Raw genomic sequence first — 25,205 nt, 5'->3', positions numbered from 1 at the left:
GTGAGGAACTCTATGACAAATCTTTTCTTTCTTTTTTTTCCTTCAAATTGTGATAAATTTAAGTGCATTTGAATTTTTTGTTTGCACGATGAAAAATGATTATGAAAAAAATAGAAGTTCATTTTATTATCCTAATCTTAGCAACAAGGGTAAGAGTGTAATTGTGGATGATTTCTTTAACGCCAGTTAAAAGTTCATAACGACAGTATCCTTTTTGAAAACACGTTGCAAACTGTCATTTGATGTTGTTTCTTCAAAAAATAGGGACCCAGATGATATTATCTCAAATAATCTAATGACAGTGCAGTTGGGTCAAACAGCGGGTTAGGGTTTTATAAATTGTGACCAATTCCCGGCGCGTAACGGCTCGGATATTCAACTTCCGCAGGCTTATAGACCTTTCCATTTTGGAATCTTGCGAAGTCAAAACGATGTGTCGTCTGTTTGGAGAACCTAATCCCTCCTGCATAGTGAAGCAGAAGCTACCGAGAATTGTCACCAGGGGAACTACACAACACAACACAAGATGATGATTTGATGTTCCATTAGGCTCCTTGGGTTTTTTGGTTCCATGATAAAAGAATCATGAATCTTTCTTTAAATCGCATAGACAAAAATACGACACCAGTACACCATCCCTCTCTTTGCTTGGGAATCAAGTTTAGCTTACTTAACCCATGAATTTGGAACCATCTTTGTTACCTACAGATTCATTTTACTCACTTTCTGCATTTACTCTTTTCATCAGAAGTGCTGAACATATAGTCAGCTGCATGTCAGTGAACTGAAGAAAGGATATGTTTATTGCTCTGCCAAATCACATCAACCAAATAAACAATATGTTAATGTACCAATTTCAGAAATTTCCAGCTACTGTCAGTTGTAAAATGTTTTTTGAAAAAAAAAATTGCATGAGAAAAGAAAAAAAGACCAGAAGATATCCCTAGACTTCCTCCAAGTTACAATTTCTTTATCGGTGGGGACAAAATGAAGGAAAAAGAAAAGGAGAAGACAGTTTTGCACCTCCAATAGAATACAGGGCTGAGCGGTTTGAGCTCCCTACCTAGACTTCCTTTTTTCAGGTATATTTAGCCACTAGAATTCACAACATTGCTTAGCTTGGTTCTGGGGGCACTACTTTCAAGCTTCGCATCCATTCACAGAAGCTGGGATCATCAAAGAATAAAAAACTGCTTTTCAGCTTAATCCGCTCTTCCGGTGTCAATGATCGAAGTTGTGGGAATCTTGCTTCCTGCAATGAACATAACACAGCTTACTTTAAGCGCCCACTAATAGTATGCTTTAAGTTATGCAAACAGTCTATATAGCCATAAGTTAACAAATGATTTGGAATCTGAAGCACACTACCAAATTTGTTTTCTGGTGTTGGTATAAAATTTAAGCTGAATTTTCACTCTTCCCCTTTTACCTGCTCATAAGGAGGATCCTTGTGTGCTGGTATCAACCGGGTTACAAAGTACCGAGCCTGAGAGCTCCCCTCCTGTTATAAATACAGACCAGTAAAATCTCTGCAATTGTGGCTGCCAAGTATAATAAAATGAGAGAACAATACATGGTAGTGGAATTGAACAGAAAAGAACCTTGAATGCAAGGATACGAGGAGCAGGAAACCGAAATTCAGAGAGTTCTTCAGCCAATGTTCTGCAAGCTGCTAATGCGGCTGCACTTCTTCCTTCGTCAGCAGCAAGTTCAGCACCCTGAAGTTACCAATAAAATGATTATTCATTAAAAAATTGGAGGAGTAAGTAGAAAAGCAAGGAAAAAAGTACAATGTATCTGCAAAAAGGAAGATAGATGACAGAAAACTTAAGATCTTGATGAACAAGTGGACAAAATAAACCTAACATTCAAATGAATAGAACGAAAATAAAGCCCTCATTTTCACTGATTTTACTTAAAAAGCAAAAGTCTGTTAAAGTCCACTACACCATTCGCCTTCTTTCCTTTGCCTTTCCACTTGCAATGAAAAACACAAATGATTTCCAAATAATGATCAGGAAAGCAGGTTCTGAAGACAACAGGGAAGCGACGAATGCAATCCCAATCTTTCACTTTCTGTCTGCCACCTAGAATAAACTGTTAATGTTCTGATACACAAATACACTGAACAATTAACTGTGTGCTCCTACTTTTGCTCCCCTTCACACACCCATACCTAGTGCACTCAAATCCTTGCTGATCATACACCACATATGACACATTTTCGAAATCTAACCATGATTTAGATATAGGAGTACAGTAGGCAAAAACTGGGCCTCAAAATGCATGAATACGCAGGCCCATGTCTACTGTTCAAAAATGCAGAATCCCTATGCAGCAGAGAAGAGGAAAATAGAGTATATGAAATTAATGCATTTGCACACAACTAACATAAAGAAAGAAGTATTCCATGACAGAAAGAAAGTGAGTTGAGGAGCATACCAACCAAATGAAGACATCTGTGCCATGGTCAAGAACAACTGCTTTATCAGACTGCATAGCAAGATCATAAGCTGGAAGCTCCTCAAAAGTGCCTCCTTCACGGTACATAAGACAGCGAGGTGCAACCATGCGAAGCGACAGATCAAAGGATGCATTCAGAAACAAATTTCGTAGAACAGACCTCTCATCATCGTGGCCAATAATATTTCCTAAAAGTGGGCTCCTTCTAAGATGAAATAGGAGCTCCGACAAAGCAGAAAGTTCCTTTGGAAACCGATAAAGCTTTGACTTTGGTACTTGGGATCCAAATTTTAAAGCAATATCTTTAACTCTTTCATCTATCATGGTTCGCATATCAATAGCTTCAGAAAAAATTTTGGCTCGCAAAAGCGTCCTCTTCGCAATAAGGACTGCAGCCACTTCATCTTGAAAACTTGAGAGATAAGCTGAAACGCTATCCACAGTGGGTAACCTGACAGTTACTACTCTTGAAATATCTGCTTGATAGACATTTGAATATCTAATGGCAAACTGGAAAAAAACATGATTACTCTCAATATCTCTTTTGTTTTCCATGGACACTGCAAAGCTCTGTGTTTCTTCGACGCTTGGCATTTGAATAGAGAGAGCAGCATCATTTTTAAATGTTTCATGAGTGTCTATGTGTGCCTCTTCACCAGGACCCACAATTTGGGTTACAAGAATATCATCAGAACAGCGTATCTCCAAGAAACCATGGGATCCTGCAGCCCTTGTGGATGCTCTTTGCAAATTCACACCAAAGGCTTCACCAAAGTCATCATGAAGAACCAACACACCACCTGAAGCTTTGGCAAGAGGCTGCAAAACAGGAACTCTAACAGGGCAATTTCCAGCGCATAGAATGTCAATAACAGCGTTGTGCTGATGAGCCTTTCGACCTAGAAGCTCCATCCATTTCAAAGCCATCTTTTCCATATGAAGATAGTTGGGATGACTAAAAGAATGAGGGACTGATCCAGGGCCATAAGTGTTAGGTCCACCAGCGCACACAATAATTCTGCTATTACCTCCTGGCCTTTTAACCACCCCTCGAGACATTTCAGCTGACGGACCTTGAATTATGGCAAGGGCAACCTCCACTGCTGTTCCCAGACATCTGTCTCTTGAAGCTTCAGTAATGTTCAACTTATATGGTCTTAGTGAAGAAAATATGTCATGAGCCACTTGTTTTGAGGCATGCATTGGTGACAAGTATACTCCAGTTCCATAAAGCAAAGCTTTCAAGGAGTCCTCAGTAGGCAATTTGTCACCAGCAAGTACATCAGACGATGCTATTGAATCCTCTGAAAAATCATAAACTGAAACAGTCCGACCATACAATATGATTCCAATTCTCGCTGTAGGTGGAATTGATTCAACAAATGCGTGCAGAGAGCTCTGTAGATGCTGGAGGTGTGGCTCATCTAAGCACTCATCTATTACAAGAATAATGGGTGCAGACATTCTGGAATCAGAGACAGGAACATAACTGGATCTATTGTTCCCAGTCTGAACATAATCAACCATGGGCGACGACAGTTCAGGAAAGTTGCGAAGTTCTTCCTTGCTGGGAGCTACATATTCACCTTCACTTCCATTTAGATTCCGGCAAATTACACACTGCCACTGACCAGAGCCAAGTAATATTTTGCAATAGATGTTTGCAAATGCTCCACAATTATGGCATCGATGAGGATCACGCTGTATTATTTGCAAACTTGGTGAAACCTCCTTTCCTGGTGAAACCAGGGCCCCAAAACCTAAACTGGGTACATTAGCTTGTTTCTTCTTTTTTAACACCTATACAACAAAATTTCAGTAAACAGCAAGTGGTGATGAATTGTGGAAACAACATAAAGTACATGAATCGATGGATTTTTGGATACAAAAATGCAGGATCATTCATTACGAATGAATTTGCCTCTGCACAGAGAGAATTAGTGTACCTTGTGTGCTGAGAATAAAACACATGAGGATTCCCCAACAGGCATCGTCTCCTCTGCAGCATGAGGAACTTGATGCTGCAATTCAGCTGACCCATTGGAGAAATGGGGAGGTGAAGATGTAGGAAAAGATGAACCCGAAGACAAAGCAACAGGCTGAGGAGTTGCAGGAGAGGTCCGGAAAGGCACAGCAGCAGGCCGAACAGGTGAAGTGAAGACAGGAGGGCCAGGTGGAGTGCTCAAATGAGGAATTGGGCTGCCAGTTTTTACCCCATTTGCAGGTGACAGTAAATTTGGCGTTTTAATAGATGGGGAAGTCATATGATCTTGTTGTAACTTTGGCGGAGGAAATCTAGGTGGTGCGGAGGACATTGGAGGAGGAGGAATTAGACTTTTCTCGGGCTGAGGTGATGATATGTCAGGATTTGAAGGACCGATAGTAACAGAGTATCCAAGGGAAGTTTGTGGAGGATTAGCCATAGAAATTCGAAGGATCCTTTACTAAGCAACGATAATTCTCAATACCTGGAAACGAGTATCAGAATTCAAAGGAAACAATAAATAATCAAACCCCAAATCCTGTTTTAGTAGCGGATACACCTAGAGGGAATTTAATTCTCCAGAGATTTTCAAAGAACCATTGACACGAAATCAATCTAGGTATTACATCAAACAACCCACAAAATCCAAAACCCTAGTCATTAAAAATGGATTTTGATCCAAACCCAGTTCAAGAAATGACCGTCAAAATCAAGAAACCGCCAAAGAGCACAAAAAATATCACCTTCCAAAATTAAATTCAGTTTCACTTCGACAAACTAACGGGCTTTGATAAAATCTCACCTAGCTATCTCTTTCCACAAAATTGTACCCTTCTCCCACAATTAATTATCTTGGGAAAAAAGAAAAAAAGAAAAAAGAATCAGATTAGTTTATCCCGGAAGATCCACGATTGCAATGAATAAGAAACGATAATTGGATAAAATTGGGAAATCACAAACCTGAGAGAAGGGAATTGAGAGAAAGGTGATCTTTTTCAAATTCAAAAAGCCGGAATGTATATCATGAATTTCAGAATTCGAGTTTTTATGTGTTGTGGTTTTTATGTGATGCATAAAGCAAGCCTTTTTCTCTTGCCCTTAACTCAACGGTGTTATGTGTATGCCCGTGTTTTCCGGTGGCCATGGGTTCAAACACTTCCCTTGTCACTTTTCAGTTTTCACGGCCTTTGCTGTGCTGGCAGCACCTCTCGTTTTGATTGGTAGTTGATGGACTTGCCAACAAAAAAGGTCTGACGTGGACTTGCCAAATCAATGCCACGCGAGCTCTCAACAAATTCATTAGTTGATACATTGAATGGTTAATTGCGACAAAAAAAAAAAAGAAAAAGAAAAAAAAAGATCCATAATCGTATCTGAAGAGCAAATCTTGTAACTTTCATATTACGTGATTATATAAATTCAAAGTACATAACACATCTTGCACCCAAAATTTCATCTCAAATTCAATCTTATTTATAACATATAGGTCCACATCTCTTCGGAGACATCCAATAACATATAGATCCACCCTTTTTTTTTTTTCAAAAAATAACAAATCTAACCTACTGTGCTCTCTCTCTATTTATAATGGAACAAGATCAACTAAAGATCAACGCTGAATTTTGTTAATTTGAGCTCGTAAGAGAGCTCTAGATGAAAGAGGGGAACAAATAACAGTAAAACCTCAATTAATAAATGTAGAATAAATTAAGAACCTTAATTAAATAATAAAATTCTTCAGTCTCGGTTTGGGATAGAGTACTAAAGTAATAATTTTGATATATGCATAAAATAATATTTTTTACTTTTTTTAATTTTTTAGGGCCTAATGAAAATATAAATTAAAAAATAATCAAATACAAAAATTAATAATAAATCAAATCTAAAATTTATAATATTAAGGAGTTCTTTTTTTCTTACAACTTCAATTATCTAAATTTAACTATTTACAAAATATGCATCTAAAGTTGTTTATTTTTTCTTTATTCTTAAATTGAATTCAACCTTGTCCTTGATTTTGTGTAGAGCGTGTATCACTTTTAGTATAATTTTTCAATGAAAGTATTTTTTTTTTTTTTTTTGAACTCTTTTCAAATGAGACCAAAAAGGAGACATGAAAATTTAAAGTTTTGAGAATAAAATTTACAAAATAATTGAATGAAGCTCGACAATACTTTTGTATTCATATTTCTTAACGTAAGGATATATATATGTATATATGTATACATACATACATACATATGTGCGTGTGCTTGAGTAAAGAAAGAAATATATTATATAATTACAAGTTTCCTAACTAAACTATACTATTATGAATAGATACTATTGACTTGGGGAAACATCTTTTATAAGTAAGTATGTACATGTACTAACAAAACTCTTCTTAAAATAAAAATCTTTTTCTAAGTTACTGAATATTCATTTATCAATAAATTAATAATTTATTTATTTATTGATAAATAAATAACTTTGTGAAAATAATATTTGTCTTAGTTCCAACAATATTATTTTGTAGATGTTGTATTCTATTTTGATTATGTACGTAGTACAACAATTGAAAAAAAAAATATGTATATATTATTAAGGTAACTTATATTAGATATTCATACTGTATGTAAAATGTAGCTAGTTAACTACTAAATTGAAAATTTGAAACTCATTAAAACCGAAATGCTTATACACTCTTGATTGACATTGAAAATATCTAATTTTACTCAACGAACCCTTTATATTCCAAAAATAACTTCGTCTCTCATTCAAACTTTTGCTTCTATTGAAGTATAAAACTGAAATTTCAACTGGTAAGAATTTTGCCAAGCAGCAAATTCAAATTCTAAATTCACCCAAATGGGGGAAAAAATCTCACCCAAACTAAATCTAATCCAATACCTCTTTTTTTGTTATCCTAATATTATTTTCTCGTGGAGTTAATGAGGTCAAGACATCCCAAAAAATTTTTATTGTATTATAATCACTTAATATTTATAATTAATATATATATATATATAAAAAGTTATGTAATTATCATTATATTTAATTGTTATATACACTCACATATATTGCGTGAGTGTATAACAAAGGTAGCCTGTCTCCGCACAGCGAGTGACACGGCATCAGTTGCCGCAGCACCCAAAAATTAAAATTATCCTCAGTTTTAACCCTGCATCCCCTGCTTTCACTCTCCCTCTTCACTCTCACTCTGACACATCAGCCATGGATCAAGAAGCTCGAAACGGCGAATTGACTCACCACGTCTCTAAAAAACCCAAACTCACTCGCTGCATATCCGAAGCCGAAATCCGCGACGAGTTCTCTCACCACCAACACGGCGTTGCCCGCATCAACAACGGGAGCTTCGGGAGCTGCCCCAAGTCCGTACTCGCCGACCAGCAAAAGTGGCAGCTCAAATTCCTCCAACAACCGGACGACTTCTACTTCAACTCTCTCCGCAAGGGGATTCTGGAGTCACGTGCCGCCGTCAAGGACCTCATCAACGCCGATGACGTCGGCGAAATCTCACTTGTCGACAACGCAACCACCGCTGCCGCCATCGTCCTCCAGCAAATTGGCCGCGGTTTTACCGAGGGGAGGTTCCACAGAAACGATACCGTTTTGATGCTTCACTGCGCCTTCCAAGCCGTTAAAAAATCTATCCAAGCTTACGTCACCCGTGCAGGTGGGTCTGTTGTTGAAGTTCAGTTACCGTTTCCGTTAGCCTCGGAGGAAGAAATTATCAATGAGTTTAAAAAGGGGATTGAAAAGGGTAAAAAAGATGGAAAAATGATACGGTTAGCAATCATCGATCACATTACATCAATGCCATGTGTTGTGATTCCCGTTCGTAAATTGGTTAAAATTTGTAGAGATGAAGGTGTGGATCAGGTCTTTGTAGATGCGGCACATGCTATGGGTAGTATTAAAATTGATGTGAAAGAAATTGGAGCCGATTTCTATGTTAGTAATTTGCACAAGTGGTTTTTTTGCCCACCATCTGTAGCCTTCTTGTATTGCAGAAAATCAATTTTATCGTCTGATATGCATCACCCGGTGGTTTCACATGAGTTTGGTAATGGATTGCCAATAGAGAGCGCGTGGATTGGGACTAGAGACTACAGTGCACAGCTTGTGATACCCTCAGCTGTGACGTTTGTGAGTAGGTTTGAGGGTGGAATTGATGGGATTATGCAGAGGAACCATGAGCAAGCCCTGAAGATGGCGAGAATGTTGGCCAATGCTTGGGGAACAAGTCTTGGGTCTCCGCCTGAAATATGTGCGGCAATGGTTATGGTTGGGTTGCCTTCGAGGTTGAGGGTTATGGGTGAGGATGATGCCTTGAGGTTGAGGGGGCATTTAAGGGTGCGCTTTGGAGTCGAGGTTCCTATTCATTATCAGGCGCCAAAGGATGATGGTCAGCCTCAGGCTGGAGCTAGGGATAAAGATGGGATTATAACAGGGTATGCAAGGATTTCTCATCAGGTTTATAATACATTGGAGGATTACGAGAAATTTAGGGATGCAGTTATTCTTCTTGTCGAGGAGGGGCAGGTTTGCCAAATGCTTTTGACAGAGTGAAAATGGAGAGGTTTGTTTTTATCCTTCCCTGGAGTTGCTTGTAAAATGCATCCTGAAGGACGACACAGTATTATGTTATGTACATCACTTCCTTGGAGTTGCCTGCTAAATGTGTCCAGAAGGACAATATGTTATCATTTTTGTTATTGAATCATTTAAAATATCTCTTTTTCTAGATTTAAGATGATCTCTTTCTGAAAATTACTTCCTAAATTCACTGATTGCAAATAACATTTCTTGGCAACTTGGTAGTAAGGAGTAATCAAGAATTATGGCTTTTCTAGTGCTAATTTTGTCTGTGTTGCTACATTTCTATCGTTGCTTTTCATATTGCTGTATGCACGTTCTAATAATATGTGGAGACAGTGGCATCTACAGGTCATTTTGCTCTCTTAGATGTTTTGCTGCTCTGGGTTCTCATTTAATCACAGTTATTATTATTTATTACATTCCTGCTGACACATACAATGACTTATTGAGTGACTGACATCCAAATCATCATGATGCTTTGATTTTCACATTACCATGTCCTAGCTGCAGCTCGTTAATTCAGTTCTTTTGTATACTGTTTTCGTCATTGCAGAGTTGTGACAATCCCTGCAACCCTAAATGATCTTTAGAGTACCTTATAAGAGTAATTGAGTTTTACTCCTCTCGTGTTGATTCCATAAAGACTTTTTAACTCCATAGAAAATTATTAAAAGTTGTTTAGGAATTCCCGTCAATGAATGTAGGCTGATTGGTAATATGGATAGAATAATACTACACCCACTATTAAAATCCAACCTTATCCATCACTAGGGAGGTGACATTCATCTTTTGGACAGTGGGATGAACTAATGAGTAATTTTACAAGTGGAATAGTGGATGAATGCCACCTTACTACTTGGGATGTAAAATGTTGGGATACTATTTGGGAAGTGTAGTATTACTGAACTGGGTAGAAAATGCCAGTTAAGGAATTTTGATCATCAGTAAGCAGGATAACATCTTTAGTGGTAGGTTTTCTCAAAGGGTGCAGAACAAGTCAGTAAGATGAATATTATTTCACGAGGAGAGTGGACATTGATTGATAGAAATAGTTAAGAACCAGTTATTTTTCATTAGTGCCCACCATTGGCCAGGAACATTTCTCTACTTTCCCAGGGACCCCAACCCCGTGTGTAGCGAGACCTCATATTTTGTTTTGGAGGATGTTTTTGAATAATTTAATGAGCTTATTTGTGTGTCTGTGGATTTATGTGCACTTCCAAGATGTAGGGTGCTTTTGGGAGTGATGTATGGCAGTGGGCAGCCCAGCTGCCACGGTGTTTGGTAACACCTTGCAGCTAGGTTTTGGCAGCTGCTCAGCAGCCATTTTTTCTCAGTTCTACTCCACAGATATGGCTTTTATTCCACAGAAGCTGCATCTTAAACGCTGCAGCACTTCACTCCCAAACGCACCCATAATTGGTTGACTGTGCTGCTACTTGTTTTAAAGTGCCTTGAATTATCAAGTCGTATTATGTGTTTATTCTGGATACTTGATGCAAAAGTATCTTTCCTTATTCTCTGTGTTCCTTTTTTGGCAGTTAGATGTAGATAGCTGGGAAGAATTCAATGGAATAGCATGATTATTCACCAGTTATTGTGCCTTGCCACAGCCGTTGAATCACAAAACTGTGGACTCTACTTCAGCACGGTCGGCAAAACTGAGGCATATGTTCATCCCTAACTTTGAAGTTACCCCAGAAACTGTTGTACACTGACCTAACTTGCTAGACGGTTGATCGTTGTTATCTTTACCCTTGTATTCACAACAATAATGTATGAAAGCTGGCATTCTTTAGTAATTCAGCTGCCTTTTCATGAATTTTATTTTGTCTCTTCATTTGACAGTGATCGCAATCTGAGTGTGTATTTGCATGGTTAAATTAGAAGATGAGCGAACTTCTATATCATGATCCAAATACCCCCTCGAATGTAAAAGAGAACATACATTTGAATAAAAAATAGTATGTCTCACCCACTTTTTTCATAAAAAGAAAAAATATAAGAAATTTAGAAGAATTATAGTTTAAATAACATTTGCTAAGCTGTAAGTCACCATCTTCCTTGTGGAACCATCTTTATAATTCCAAAATCAAAACAACGTTCATCTCAAGTTTCAGCTGAACTATCAAGAGAGTAATAAAAAGGATGAGCTATTGTCAAGAAGGAGCCATCATGCAATTATTATTCATATCTTTGCCCAAAATATTTGCCAGAATCATATCCACATCTTCTAAACCAACGCCAATGCAAAGAGAATTGATCGAAGGTTTAGCATAGCCCTGTATTCTTATAGCTGAATCTCCATCGTGACTATTTGAAACCCTGAGGTTAGGACCATCCCTGCACTTGCCCATGCATTTGCACATTGACACATCACATTCAGCACCAGCCTTCCTCTCAAATTCTTCTAACAGAGCTCCAGCTCCTAGTTTCTTACACTTGCCACCCATGCAGACCTCAATTCTCTTAGTTCTTGTTGTGGTTGTCCTCTCAACAATGCCATAGCCTTGATCGTTACTCCGGCCATTTAAATTTCTGCATTCACCCCCACTTCTAAAGCAGCAATCCTCCAACTTGTCTTGTTGAATCAATGAAGTAGCAGATTTAGCTAAAGCCGGTACTATTATCTCCTTTTGTACTTCAATGTTTTCTGATAGTTTCAAAATGTTACTTCTCAAGGGGATCGTGTCAATTACGTCCCCATTATCACTGTCGCTGGACTCAGATGATGAGCTCGATGATGACCCAGATTTGCGATTACCCTTTCTCTCCTTCATTGTGGTTTTAATCTGTGCTTTCTTCTCTTTCATCATTTTCTTCAATTCTTTCTGCTCTGATCTCAACTGCAAGAGTTGTGCTTGTAGCACTTGTACTGCTTCCTGCATCAAAGAAACATGAGATTATTTACATACCTTTTTTTTTTTTATAGCTTATTTGGAAAATATGAAAAATAGAGAAACCAAATTGAAAGTCGAAAGAACACCAAGAAGGTAACAGGTTCATGTTCTTACTGAAATCCTTTCTTCATTCCTCAAACTACTTGCATCCTCGTTGCCAAAAGCCTCAAGAGGGAGCAAGTCACTGGACAATCTTTTCATAAACTTCAATTTCTTCCTCACTGATTTAATCTCAGAACTCTTTTCCTTTTCTTTCTTCTTGGTTTCTTTCCTTGGCGATACATAATACTGCTGATGTCCGCAATCCGAAAACCGACTACTCAATCGTCTGAAAGAATTTCGGGTTCGCTCTGAAACTCTGAAATCTCCAAAACCCAGATGATACTTGATCGGAAACCGGTCACCGGTGTCGGAAGGTATGCATGGAAGAAAGCGTTGAGCAATGGCGGTCGTTTCCATCGCTGGGATTCAGAGGCTTTGCGGACTTGAAGTGTTTCAGGAAGATGAAATATTTGAAATGTATTTTTGCCAACAAAAATTTGAATGAGGATGAAAGAGCGGTTGGAATTACTAGTAAGAGACGCGTGGCGAAGATATATTGGTCAAGAAAGTGCCAATGCTGACGTGGGTTGCTGGTATTGCTTCGCGCTTGCTCGCTCGTGGCGGTTTTGCTTCGCCACACTTCCTACGCGGCTTCACGTTTGTTTTTTTAACTTTTTCATTTAATACCAACGGTGCGATGGCGAACCTTAGTTACGGACAGTATGGATGGAGCCAACTGGAGCTGCCAGCTGGCAGCCTGCTTTATTCCAAAATCCAAATAGATTGAAGATTTAAACTATAAATAAATAAATAAATAAGATTTAAAAAATTTGTAATATAATTACTTCATTATCTTCCTAAAATTTTTATTCCCAATTGTCAATTTTGAACATCATTCTTTCTTCTCTTATCATGATAGGTAAAATTAACCAGGTACCAAATAATTCGACAATTTTTATTGCTTTACATTTACATTATACCAATTAGCATACCGTATTTGATTTAGCCTACTTGTAGTTACAATTTTGAATGAATATGTTTAATTTAGAATGAGGTGAAGAGGGATGAATGATTAGAAAAAATAATAATATCAATTTTTTTTTGGTTGAAAATAAATATAAGTGCCGTAATTGAGAAATTGAAATTTAAAGTAATTGTATTCGTCTCATGTATATAAAATATATTTAAGAGGAAAATTATATTAATATGTTTAATAAGCAATTGAGAACTAAGGCTATTGAGATAAATTGACTAGAAAAATAATAAAGAAAGTGAAAGAATACATCATGAAGTATTAAACCTTATAAGTTTATAGTATTAATTAATTATTTTATTTTTTTACTCTCAAGTCATGTGATTTACAGTTGATTTAATTATGCCTCTCATCTGTTTATTTTTTCCGTTCAAATAGCATCACTATTGAGGGTACGCATTACAACGGAGGGTACTCTTGTCATTTCAGCACATTAGCCGCCCAAAAATTAAACACAATCGGGTGCAACTGCTGAGTTAAAAGCTAAGCTCTCGATAGTGTCATTCTCATCGCATTTCGATCTAAATCCTCGAAATTTCAAACCTATTGAATTGCATTAGGCTAGTTCTGAGATGGCGGAGGAATCATCGCGTCCGATAAGGTTGATGAATTTCATATCGGAGGAACAGGTACTACAAATTTCTATAAATTAATTACCTCTTCCTAAACCCTAATTTTTTTTTTTAATAAAATCAGTTGATGCATTTGTTGTGACAGTTGGATGAAGCTAAAAGAACAAGGGGCGAACGAGTTGATGATGGCACTGCTCAGAGAGATAGGCCTCTCTTTGAGGTTTGTTCTTTTTAAAAAAATAATAATAATAATAATGCTAATGTGCCTCTTTCGATTTTGTTTTTTGGGCTGATCAAAAATATTGTTGAGCTCTACGGAGTTGCTGATAGTTCTTTTTCCTTCATGTAGATACTGAAGGAGAATAAAGACAAGAAGGATGCAGAATTCAATGAACGCTTCAAGCACAGTAAGTGCTGGTCTCTATTAGTCGATTTATTCTTTTATCTTTTACTAATGGTTGAATAAATATCAGTGAAATTTCTAAATTGGAATGGGTTCTAATTCTATGATGTGGTTAATCCTGTTTAAAATATATGTTTGATCAGTTCAGCTGTGTCACTGCAAAGTGAATATCGATTTCTTCACTTTTCAATGTTGTTGAATGTTAACATGCTAGAAAGAATGCAAGAATAATCACTCTTTTTTTTTTTTTTTGCAGGACCACCCAAAGCTCTGGACGAAGATGAGACTGAGTTTCTTGAAAAATGGGAAACGGTGAGACCATGTTTTAAGATTGTATGAAGTTCTAGTAGAAGTGCGAACCCCCCCCCCCCCCCCCCCACCAACAAGCAAAAAAGAATTCTATTAGGAAATTTTGTTGTTGATCAACATGTATGCTGCCTATCACATTTTTGTTAAGAGTTTGGACTGTATGATGATTATTTAGTTTCTCTTCCCATAAAGTTTTATGCCCTTACGAGCCTCATGGGGGTGTATAATCAATGTCATTGTTACTTATTGACTTACATTCCAAATCAGCCATGATTCTTTCAAATTTCCTTTACCAATTATTAAATTCTTCTTCCAGTCTAGGAGAGACTATGAGCGTCAAGTGGCTGACGAAGAGGCCCAACAGCTTCGTAGTTTCCAGGTAATTTTCTCTCCAATTTTGATTTGTAGAGTCGCTTTAAGGTTTAGGTGCAAGAAAACAGATGCCCTATCCTTTGTTTTATGTTAGAATAATATAAGTATTGCTCAACTCCCCAACACGTTCACATGTATATACTTATTAAATGTGCAGCATTTTAGGTTTGGATATGTGTTAAACCAATGAATATAAGCTTACCTAGGCTGTCAAATTAATTACGGTCTTCAGCTGTCTATGAATGCTTGTCGTAATGATTTTGATGGCCCATGCAGCTGCATAATGATTTCCAGAACTTTTTTTTTATCTCACCCTCGTCTTAGACGGTATTTCTTTGGTTTCTTCTTTCAGGCAGCGGTGGCAGCACAATCTACTATTGTACATGAATTGAAGGAAACACCCCCTCTTCCTGCAGTCCAGGTTGGTACTTAAAAGTTCTTTTTAGTTGCATTAGTGACGAGCCCACCTTCCCGGAACAGCAAATATTGATTGCTCATGGTGAACTTAGCCTCTTTAAGTTGAAAGAACTTGGTGGATCCATATTATTGCGGGGATGACTTGATCTATGTTGTATAATTAAAGGTTTCATACCACTATGTGCCTTTAATTTCTGAAGGCATCTTATTTCTGTTTTCAGGAACAGAAAACAGCTGGGAGGAAGAATCCACCAACTCGTCCATTAGGCATGATTATAAAAGTTAAGCCTCAAGCAAAGAAAGCAAGGATAGATGAGGGAAGTGTTAAAGAACCTGCAGACATTGCGAAAGCCCCTGATGTTGAGACAGAAAAATCACCAGACATAGTGAGAACATCTAATGGCGATACTGACAAATCTAATGATGTAACTAGGACAGGCCTGGTTTCATACAGTGATGAGAGTGATGATGATGATGAATAATAATTTTTGTTTCTAACATGAGAACAGATGCGACTTTTGGATTTGGCTTCTCAAATTGCATATAGTCGTGGGTTCACATTACATGCTTACACTTAGGAGAAATTGAGGGCAGCTCACCTAATGTGAATTATGAACTGAGAATGGAAGGCATTATTTACAGGTTTTGGGGTACGAACTCAGGATATGGGTTTAGGGATCATCAACAAACATCCATATCGTATGATTAACGGAATTGGGTTTTCTCTTGCTGCGTAATTTTCCTTCCGATCCTAACAATGTAGAAGGGTAAAGACCGAAGAAACTTATTGCACGTAGTGCTGGTGCGTGGGGTGCCAGAATCAAACTCACATGATTGCATTTACTGCTGGCTCAATGGCAATCTGATAATGCATAGGTCGAGGTGCTGTAGCTTGCACAGTCTGGCTTATTCAATGATCCTTTAAAACAGTTCAAGTCTCTTATACTACCTAAGGGACTATTGCATTAGATAAAGTTAGAGACATTGATTTGGTAATCCACTTTCAACTGGGCGTGGACATTTGGTTTGGTTCTGTTCGGGCAGCAAAAATTAAATTGTTTCGAAATTTCTTAACTAATTGGTCTTGGTTTGGTTTAAAACCAAACGGAGCCACCGAACTAAATAGTTCACCAAAAAAATTAAAAATAGAATTTATGAAAATAAAAATTTTAAAATTAGCCCTAGCCTAAACTAGATCTATATTAAAGGTCTAAGTCCTAATATGGTTGAAATATTGATATTAACATAAAATTAACTGTGGTTTTCTCTTTTACAAATCTTAATAAATTACTTTAGGAAAATGAGTTTATGGATAAACTTTGAAAAGGTATATTTTGTAAAATTTATATTTAAGTTTATATTTAAGCAGATTGTACAATTTTTTTTGTTTAACTTTCATTTATGTGGTTCAAAATGAATAATATTTAGATAATGAAATTGATACTTTTATTTGTTAATTAATATATGTGATTATCAATGTGATATTATACGCTCTACTTTATTTTGTTTAATTGTTGGTGCTTGGCTAATGGTTTTGAGAGATAATGAAGCTACTTTGGATATGAAATTTGAAAGATCAAGAAGTGGTGATTGAGAAAGTGTTCAGTAGCAATGAAATTTTGAAGTAAAGTTTTTTTTTGTAATTTATAATGGATTTTTAGGTTATTGTTGAATTTTATTATTTTTTTTTATTGTTTGTGGATTTAAGAACTCAAGATTATTCTTATAGTAATAGTATATTACTATTATATCTTTTTTTTTTTGTAAAATATAGAAGATAAAATTATTCGAAGCAAATCAAAGCAAACCGGACCATAGAATTGAACCGAATTAATTTGGTTTAATTTAGTTCGGTTCCAATATTTAGTTCACAAAATCATGAATTAATTGGTTTAGATTTGGTTCAATTCTACCCCTAAACCGGACCAAACCAAACAGTCCCCACTGACACCGTCAACAATCAACATGTGATACTACTCAGGCTGACAAAAGTCGCTAGCTATGTGGCATATTGTCCATATTTAATTTGCTATTAGGATTTAGGCAAATTCTATTGGTAGTTAATTTGTCAATACTTTTCTTAGCCATTGGGAATTTATGTCAGGGAAAAGATATTTAGGGGCACTTCTGTTACGGCGGTTTCCCACTCTTCTTTACATATTGAAAGTGGTAAGCAGAAAATGCTGATAACCTGAAACTGAAGAAACGTAAATCATCGATTGATAATCTATCTCGGGTTTTTTGCCTTCCGAATTTGTAAACCATCAAAGCGCAAAACAGAGTGGCCTGGAGAGTTGAGAAACAATTTCCAATTGATTGCTTTGCTCTGTTTCTGAAAGCCACTCCTCATCAACCAGGAAAGATGTAGAACTCGTCTTAAAATATTATTATTTTTGGCTAAGAAGTCTCTATAGCGACAGCAATATGGAGTAGATTTTCTACGATTCTATCCGCAGAAAGATAGGATAAGTGTTGCCGACTTGCCGTCGAAAGATGGGCTTTGACTTTGTAACTGAGAGTAAGTAAAAGTAGTGGGAGCGGAAGGAATATTATTTAATTTAACGAAATTTCTTCTGTTATTGGCAGAGAGTTGGACCTGGACTTAAATTACATGCCTGCGAAGGCAACGGATTCAGATAGCTGGCCATTAAACGTGTTTGGTCGCATATCGGTGCCAATTTGTCTAACAAAATGAAGTTTATGGCTTCCCAATCGAAGATTATCTTCAAACCAATCTTTGACCGTTTCTTTGAAAAGCTCGATCCAAGTGAAACTTGCCTTTCGAGTCGTCATTAGTGACGTTCGTTCTCGAGAAACCCCGGATTCTAGAATACTTTTATTCTATACTACTTAATCAACATGATATGTATATATTTATTTTAAAAAAAATTATGTAATTAATAGTTATATTTAATTTTGTATACACATATTATACATACATTAAGTAAATATAGTATAACAAAAACATTCTAAAATCTCACCCAAGATAAATAATTGTTTAGTTCTTATATTTTGAGTTAAATCCCTATATTTAAAAAAAATATCTAATGACACCTTTGTTGGTAATTATATTACAATTCTACACTTACTTTTTTTATTTTTACGATAATACCCTTGCAATGATATTCTTAGAGATATTAACGAAAAGAAAAAAAATACAAATTTATCAAATTTGTCTTAAAAATTAAATAAATTAGTTGTTATTATTTGAGAGAGAGATTAATCGAAAGGTATTCTCAAAATTTCACCCTCTTTCTTTAGGAAATTGTTGAGAAGTAAAATTGTGTTCTCTCTTTTTTCAGGAAGTTGTTGAAAAGTGACATTGTGTTCCACGGAACCATTGCTCAACGCTTCCTCTTAAACAATCCTCAAAAAAATTCATAATTTCTTGAAACCAACACATTCGTATTTATTCGTAATCAAATAAGTAATTTTCTCCTCTCTTTGTTCATTTATCCCTATTTAAATATTTTTTAAACAACAGTATTTTACATTCTGCTACTATTCTGAAATTAGATTTCCGCAGAAATTTAAAATTTGACCAAAAAAGGGGAAAAAAAAAGATTTAGCCCAAAAAGTCTCATGAAGTTGAAGCACTAGAGTGAAGTGCTATTAAGGAGGCATAAAATCCATCAGGAATATTAATCAAATTCTCATGCTTTCCTTTCTCCACTATAACTCCATTTTTGACCACTGCAATCATGTCTGCATTCTTGATAGTGGACAAACGATGAGCTACCACAACTGTGGTTCTGTTCTTCATTACCCGGTCCAATGCATCTTGAACTACCCGTTCAGATTCAGCATCAAGCGCACTGGTAGCTTCATCTAAGAGTAATATCTTAGGATCTTTAACTATAGCTCGTGCAATGGCTACCCGTTGCTTTTGACCACCTGACAATTGGAGTCCTCGCTCTCCAACCATGGTATCATAACCCTACATTAATTTCAGGTTAAAAAGAGTAGCGTAAGCATGTATAACCCACATTAATTGAGTTATGCAATTCTGTACAGTACTTATTTTAATATTTATATTGATTTGCTTACAGTAGTAACCGGCTCGTTCTAACCTGTTGTAAGCTACAGATGAACTTGTGGGCATTCGCCATCTCTGATGCAGCTTGAATTTCTGCTTCAGTTGCATCCCCTCCCTTTCCATATGCGATGTTGGCGCGGATTGTGTCGTTGAACAAAACTGGTTCTTGGCTTACTAGACCCATCTGCTGCCTCAACCATTTCAGTTGAAGCTTTTGAATTTCAACTCCGTCAAGTGTAATGTGGCCTGCATCAGGATCATAGAATCTTTGCAACAATGAGACTACTGTTGATTTCCCACTCCCACTTTCTCCAACCAGAGCAACAGTCTGAAAGAGAGAACAAAAAATAGAATAATGTAATTTAGATTCTAACAGTGCGTAGTTAACTGCTTCAAAGAATGGAACTGAAAATTCAGCTTAGCACTCACCTTGCCGGCACGAATTTTTAAGTTGAGGTCTCGGAAAACCTGGACATCCGGTCTTGATGGATATTTAAAGCTTACATGATGAAGCTCTATTTCTCCCTTTACATCTTCCAAAATTGTCCCCGACTCATCACTAGGGTCTATTTTTGACTCCCGGTCTATGATTGCAAAAATGGAAGCAGCAGCACTCTTCGCTTTGTTTGAATCTGAACTAAATGAGCTGGATTGAGAAATTCCTATGGCTGTCATGGTCAGAGAAAAGAAAACCTGCAAACCAAACATAAGACATTGTATCAGTGGGACATTTTAGTGTTTATAAAGATCTGCCACTTTGGGAAACTGGATAGATAGACGTAAGAGACGAATGATATGCTTACTTTAAAAACATCTGAGAAAGTGGCTTTTCCATCTTCTACTAGTCGAGCACCGGCATAGAAACTAGCTGCGTAGAAAGCAAACAGCAAGAAGAAAGAAGCGCCAAATCCTCCTCCACTGACCATCCCTTGCCTGATCCCTGTCTTCATAGGAGCTTCACATTTCTTCTTATAAAGTTGCATTACCTTCTCCTCGGCACAGAAAGAAGCTACTGTTCTTATGCTTCCAACTGCATCATTAGCAACTTGGCTGGCTTCCTCATACTTCATCTGCAGCAATTCAAGACCAAATGATCAAATCAAACCATAAAACTTCACAAATAATCATTACGAAGTTTTAGAGCAGCAGCTTGGAAATGCTTAACAGCTAGTAAATGCTATAACATTTGAGACTCAGAAAATATATACCTTTGCATCTGCACTGAATCCTTTCATGAATTTCATTTGGGTGTATCCACTGACTCCTATAAGAGGAAGCATGACAAGGACAATAAGGGCCAACTCCCAACTTGCAGTAAAAGCAATGATCATGCCCGCGGCTGCTGTTGAAATGTTTTGAACTATCCGAGCCAGTGCATCTCCAACTAAAGCACGAACTGATGCTGCATCTGCTGAAAGCCTTGCACCAATAGCGCCACTTGAGTGTTCAGGCTCATCGAACCAACTAACCTCCATATGAATCACCTTCTCAAAACACATAGATCTTATCCGTTGGATCAACTTGTTTCCAGCCACGGCAAAGAAATATGATTGGGCTGGACTTAGCAAAAATGATCCAGCGCCAAGGGCCACATATATTAGTGCCCAGAACCTGGAGTCCTTTTTCAGTTCATGAGGTGGTTTGAAGAATGTTTCGATTACACTGGAAATTAATAGACCATAAACTGGAAGTATAACGCCATTAGCCATAGCTGCAATGGTCCCAGCTAGAATAACCGGAATTTCTGGCTTATTGAGATAGGCAAGGCGCCTAGTTGGGACCTCTGGAGCGACTTCTTCTGTTGGTTGTGAAGGGCCTGCTGGTTCTCCCAGAGCAGTATCAGCGAACTGTCCTGAAGGTAAACCAAATGAGACCGAGATCGAATGGCGGCTGCTATTTCCAATTGATGAACCACGACTTATGGATCGACGCAGTGACATTCTGTGGCTAGAATGTCTTAAAGACTCCATAGAAATTTCTGATTTTCTTTGACCATCTATAGTCTGTTCTGACTCTTTGTTTGCTTCCTGTAAGCGTATAAGTTGAGAGTAAGCTCCTTCAGGATCCTCCACCAGTTTAGAATGTGTACCTGATCAATTGATATATATATGTTGTTAAGCATATACAACAACGTTGGTTTTATTATGATAAAAATTTTCAGGGTTCGTATATTGGGATTAAAACATGCCACAAGATTGAACGCTATGAAAATTTTGTATGTTGGGTGACAATTTGTGTATAACATTTCTCTTCATGTGGATCATCTAAAATGAGCCTCACATGTTTCACATACCTTTTTCAACTATCTTCCCTCGATGAATAACAGCGATCATGTCAGCATTTCTCACAGTGCTCAGACGGTGAGCAACTATGACTGTAGTTCTATTGACCATAATTCTATCCAATGCCTCTTGCACTACCTTCTCTGATTCTGCATCAAGCGCACTAGTAGCTTCATCTAAAAGTAAAATCCGAGGATCTTTTAGAATTGCTCTTGCAATTGCTATTCTTTGCTTCTGTCCACCAGAGAGCTGGGTTCCATGCTCACCAACCAACGTGTCTATCCCCTATAACAAAGAGAATCAAAGCATATAAGCAATCATATTTTATAAAAAGATGGATCACAAAAGCAACAAATTAAATAGTGTATAACTCAACCTGAGGTAGTTTATCAATAAACTTGGCAGCATTTGCAAGTTCAGTTGCAACTCTTATTTCTTCAGTAGTTGCATCATCCTTTCCATATGCAATATTATCCTTAATGCTGCCTGTAAATAACACAGGTTCTTGGCTGACAAGCCCAATTTTCTTCCGGATCCACTGAAGTTGAAATTCTTTTAGGTTGATGCCATCTATAAGAACTTCACCAGCTTGTGGATCATAAAATCTTTCTATCAGACTAATAACTGTTGACTTGCCACTTCCACTTTGCCCAACCAAAGCTGCAGTAGTGCCACTTGAGATTGAAATAGAGAATCCACTAAATATTTGCTCATTCGGCCTCGCAGGATAGCTGAAATAAACATCACGCAACTCTATATCTCCACGAATGTCATCCAATATCTTTCCCTTTGTGTCATAAGCATCTATCTCTGGCTTCCTGTTGATGGTCTCAAACATCTTAAATGCTGCAGCTTGACCAGCACCAAATGCACTCAAGCATGGAGATGCCTCCCCAAGGGACCTGATGCATTAATTTTTGTCATTGCAAGAAGTGATCAGTAAACCAAAACAAGTGCAAACAAGGTTGGTAGTGATGAAGAGATGGAATTTTTCAGAATTATGGGATGTGAATTTATATCTTAATATTATATACAGTTTGAAATGGAACTTACATGGAACCAGTCAACACAGCAACCATCACGTTGACCACTTGTCCCCCATTATATCCTTCCTCTAAAATCAACTTTCCACCATACCAAACAGACAAAGCATAGCTGCAGAAAACGATCAACATAACCATGCCGAGACCAATCCCCGCAGCAAGGCCTTCTTGGACGCCAGATTTGTAAGCAGTAACAAGAAACTTCTTGTAATTACTCATGGCTTGCTTCTCCCCAGTAAATGACGCAACCTGGATCAAAATCAAATAATGGTCATTCAAAGCGTTTTGAAAAAGATATTTCAGCGTTTGCTGGAATTTCTATCTTGTACCGGCCGCGTAACATACTGTTCTAATTGAGCCAATTGTTTGTTCGACTACAGATGCTGCTTTTGCATAAGCACCTTGCCCACGGGATGACATCTTTGATATCATGATAGCCATGACTCCACCAGACATTGCAAGCAGAGGAATGGAGGACAGCATGACAAGGGTGAGAAGCCACCCTTTTATAAATGCGATAAGAAAACCTCCTAAAAATGTAGCCATCAGCTGTAGAAATTTCCCCACCTGGCAAAATTTAGAAAGAGTTAGTTGTGGGATGTGTTGTGCAAGACATGATTAAGGAAACTGATGGTGCATTTTCTTAGCCAAATTAAAAGTATCCTACCTTCTCACCCATTGCATCTTGTATAAGAACAGTGTCGCCGGACATTCTGCCAACCACCTCACCTGTGTTTGTTTCATTATCGAAGAAAGCCACATCTTGTCTCAGTATAGTTTTTAGATACAAACCCCTTATTCTTGTAGCCTGTCTTTCCCCTGTAATCATCCAGCAAGTCACCTCTGCGAAACAAAAACAAAGGCTTCTCAGTTATCATTGACCCTAAAGATTAACTAATTCTCTTGGAAATAAAAGCTTGTAATGACTTTTGAGTAGTATTATGACGAGTACTTACGGAGAAATGACGCAATCCCTGACCCAATACCCAGGTAGACAAATTTTACAGCCACCTAAAAATGTTGACATAAAAAAATTTTGTCATATCAGAAGAAAGACAAATTTGCAACCAAAGCTTATCTTCCTAACGATAAGTCTTGAAATCATCCCAGAACGCTCAACTCGAAGCAATAGGGGATTACCTTAGAAACTTTATCAACCGTCTCACTGTTATTCTGATTGTCGCCAAAAGTATTAATCAGGTCACCGAATAGTAGTGTCATTAGGGGCAAACACAACCCATTCCCTATAGCACCAATTGAGCCGATGATCATCAGTGCTGTATCAGCAGAATCTGCAAATGTGAATAGCTTGTAGAATGGAACAGATTCAGTTTTCTCAGTTTGTTTGCCCTTCTCTGAATCATGCTCGTTCCCACTCATGCTGGAGTCTTTGCCAACCTCTTCTTGGCTTTTTGATGCGGAGGCCTCGTTTGAATTTGATTCGCCGTTCATGGTCTCCGAGGTCATTACACCGTCCCCAAGATATCACTCCTACAATATGTAAATATTTTTTTTGAGCATTTCAAGAGGTCCAGATTTAATGGCAGCAAAAAGATTGATAAAGAAGTGCAGTAACTTATTCACAAAATTTAATTGTGCAAGTGAAGGAGATTAATAATAATAATAATAATAATAACTAATCAATAAGGAAACTGCTCTGTATTCCAGAAACAAACACCTCTGTTCCGCAGAAAAATCATTCAACCAGCTGAGAAGATCACCAAACAACATAACACGACACAAAAAATCAAATAGCTAATCATATAAACTTCAGCTGCCATTAAAAAAAGGATCTCGGAAAGAGACAGAGAACGTTTGCTTCTGTTTTGTTCTTCGTTGTCCAGACAACAACCGAGAATAAATTAAAAAGATCAACTCGCGGCGCATCTTTAAATCGCTTAAACTGAACTTCATGGGATCCAAACACACCAGAAAAAATAAAAATAAAAAATAAATTGCGACAAAGATTAAAGAATATAATAAAAAGCTGTAACCCATCCAAGAAAAAAGGAAAAGCAAATGGCCATTGGGAAACATATACCTTGACAGAGATGAAAAGGGTAGTTGCAAAAAGCAGTTTCAGGGAGGGATCTCTGACTGCGGGCAGTTAGAAGTTATGGCTCTTTCTGTGATGTTAAGCAAAGCTGCTGCTCGCTGACATTAATTTATATGCATTTCTATTACTTGAATGGCAAGCTTTATGACACTGACTCTCAGCAAAAACACTCACGAGGAGTAAAAAATAGAATTGTTAAAAGCTGGTGGTCAACCACTCGTATTTTCATTTGGTCAAATCTCAAATCCAATTTTTCAGTCTCTCTTTCCGAGAAGACAAAATGTTTTTTCTTTCCTTCCAAGTGAGCAAGATTTTGATATAAATTGTTATTTTGCATTGAAATAATTCATAAAATAAAGAGAATATTTTGAATTCTTGCCTTTCAGGTTCATAAGCAGCAGTAGCCGTTTTTTTTTTGTTTGTTTGTATATATACAAGGTTGTTTGTTTGTATATATATAAAAATAAAAATAAAAAAAGTTTTACAAAAAAGCATCATTATTAAGCTGAATTAGCGTGTATTTGGTAAATCTGAGTCAGATAAGGCGGCCTGTTCTCTGTACAGAAAAAGTCAGATTAATACTTGCCTTTCAGGTTCATAAAGCAGCAATAGCCGCTTTTTTGTATATATACAAGGTTGTTTGCATTTCATTCTCATTTTTTACCTGATTTAAATTAATTGATTTTGTTTT

General features: G+C 37.2%; 5 protein-coding genes across 9 annotated transcripts; 2 read left to right on the top strand and 3 right to left on the bottom strand.

The window, feature by feature from the left end:
* Positions 1-780: 780 nt before the first annotated feature.
* On the bottom strand, positions 781-5,747 carry LOC102628804 (protein transport protein SEC23). 3 transcript variants are annotated; one of them, XM_006492356.4, is made up of 7 exons: positions 5,408-5,747; positions 5,191-5,298; positions 4,410-4,931; positions 2,443-4,263; positions 1,602-1,718; positions 1,430-1,501; positions 781-1,252 (listed from the first exon to the last, which is right to left on the bottom strand). In XM_006492356.4, exons 3-7 carry the CDS (start codon positions 4,884-4,886, stop codon positions 1,115-1,117), a joined length of 2,625 nt encoding a protein of 874 aa, XP_006492419.2. In that variant the 5' UTR covers positions 4,887-4,931; positions 5,191-5,298; positions 5,408-5,747; the 3' UTR covers positions 781-1,114. The 3 variants fall into 3 exon arrangements, with proteins under 3 accessions (XP_006492419.2, XP_006492420.2, XP_006492421.2); XM_006492357.4 differs by having other exon boundaries at positions 5,250-5,298; XM_006492358.4 differs by lacking the exon at positions 5,191-5,298.
* A 1,779-nt stretch (positions 5,748-7,526) lies between these two features.
* LOC102628307 (hypothetical protein) lies at positions 7,527-10,871 on the top strand. 2 transcript variants are annotated; one of them, XM_006492354.4, is made up of 2 exons: positions 7,527-9,029; positions 10,595-10,871. In XM_006492354.4, the coding sequence occupies exon 1, from the start codon at positions 7,661-7,663 to the stop codon at positions 9,017-9,019; it is 1,359 nt and encodes a 452-aa protein (XP_006492417.1). In that variant the 5' UTR covers positions 7,527-7,660; the 3' UTR covers positions 9,020-9,029; positions 10,595-10,871. The 2 variants fall into 2 exon arrangements, with proteins under 2 accessions (XP_006492417.1, XP_006492416.1); XM_006492353.4 differs by having other exon boundaries at positions 7,528-9,029; positions 10,591-10,871.
* A 106-nt stretch (positions 10,872-10,977) lies between these two features.
* LOC102628019 (diacylglycerol O-acyltransferase 3) lies at positions 10,978-12,490 on the bottom strand. Its single transcript, XM_006492352.4, has 2 exons — positions 12,064-12,490; positions 10,978-11,931 (listed from the first exon to the last, which is right to left on the bottom strand). Exons 1-2 carry the CDS (start codon positions 12,406-12,408, stop codon positions 11,209-11,211), a joined length of 1,068 nt encoding a protein of 355 aa, XP_006492415.1. The 5' UTR covers positions 12,409-12,490; the 3' UTR covers positions 10,978-11,208.
* Positions 12,491-13,465: 975 nt separating this feature from the next.
* LOC102627729 (uncharacterized) lies at positions 13,466-15,660 on the top strand. The gene is made up of 7 exons (XM_052437442.1): positions 13,466-13,653; positions 13,742-13,816; positions 13,946-14,003; positions 14,256-14,311; positions 14,625-14,687; positions 15,033-15,101; positions 15,319-15,660. The coding sequence occupies exons 1-7, from the start codon at positions 13,597-13,599 to the stop codon at positions 15,577-15,579; spliced, it is 639 nt and encodes a 212-aa protein (XP_052293402.1). The 5' UTR covers positions 13,466-13,596; the 3' UTR covers positions 15,580-15,660.
* Positions 15,661-18,505: 2,845 nt separating this feature from the next.
* On the bottom strand, positions 18,506-24,666 carry LOC102627423 (ABC transporter B family member 11-like). Of its 2 annotated transcripts, none has more exons than XM_006492350.4 (13): positions 24,500-24,666; positions 23,599-23,949; positions 23,415-23,469; positions 23,126-23,301; positions 22,804-23,025; positions 22,469-22,707; positions 21,792-22,317; positions 21,427-21,700; positions 20,342-21,222; positions 19,937-20,203; positions 19,563-19,826; positions 19,168-19,461; positions 18,506-19,034 (listed from the first exon to the last, which is right to left on the bottom strand). In XM_006492350.4, the coding sequence occupies exons 2-13, from the start codon at positions 23,923-23,925 to the stop codon at positions 18,678-18,680; spliced, it is 3,882 nt and encodes a 1,293-aa protein (XP_006492413.2). In that variant the 5' UTR covers positions 23,926-23,949; positions 24,500-24,666; the 3' UTR covers positions 18,506-18,677. The 2 variants fall into 2 exon arrangements, with proteins under 2 accessions (XP_006492413.2, XP_052293401.1); XM_052437441.1 differs by having other exon boundaries at positions 18,820-19,034; positions 19,145-19,461.
* Positions 24,667-25,205: the final 539 nt, after the last annotated feature.

The sequence above is a fragment of the Citrus sinensis genome, chromosome 3 (assembly GCF_022201045.2).
Source record: "Citrus sinensis cultivar Valencia sweet orange chromosome 3, DVS_A1.0, whole genome shotgun sequence".
Lineage (NCBI taxonomy): Eukaryota > Viridiplantae > Streptophyta > Magnoliopsida > Sapindales > Rutaceae > Citrus > Citrus sinensis.
Note: the sequence above shows the minus strand (reverse complement) of the source record. Positions and strands in the feature narration are given on the sequence as shown.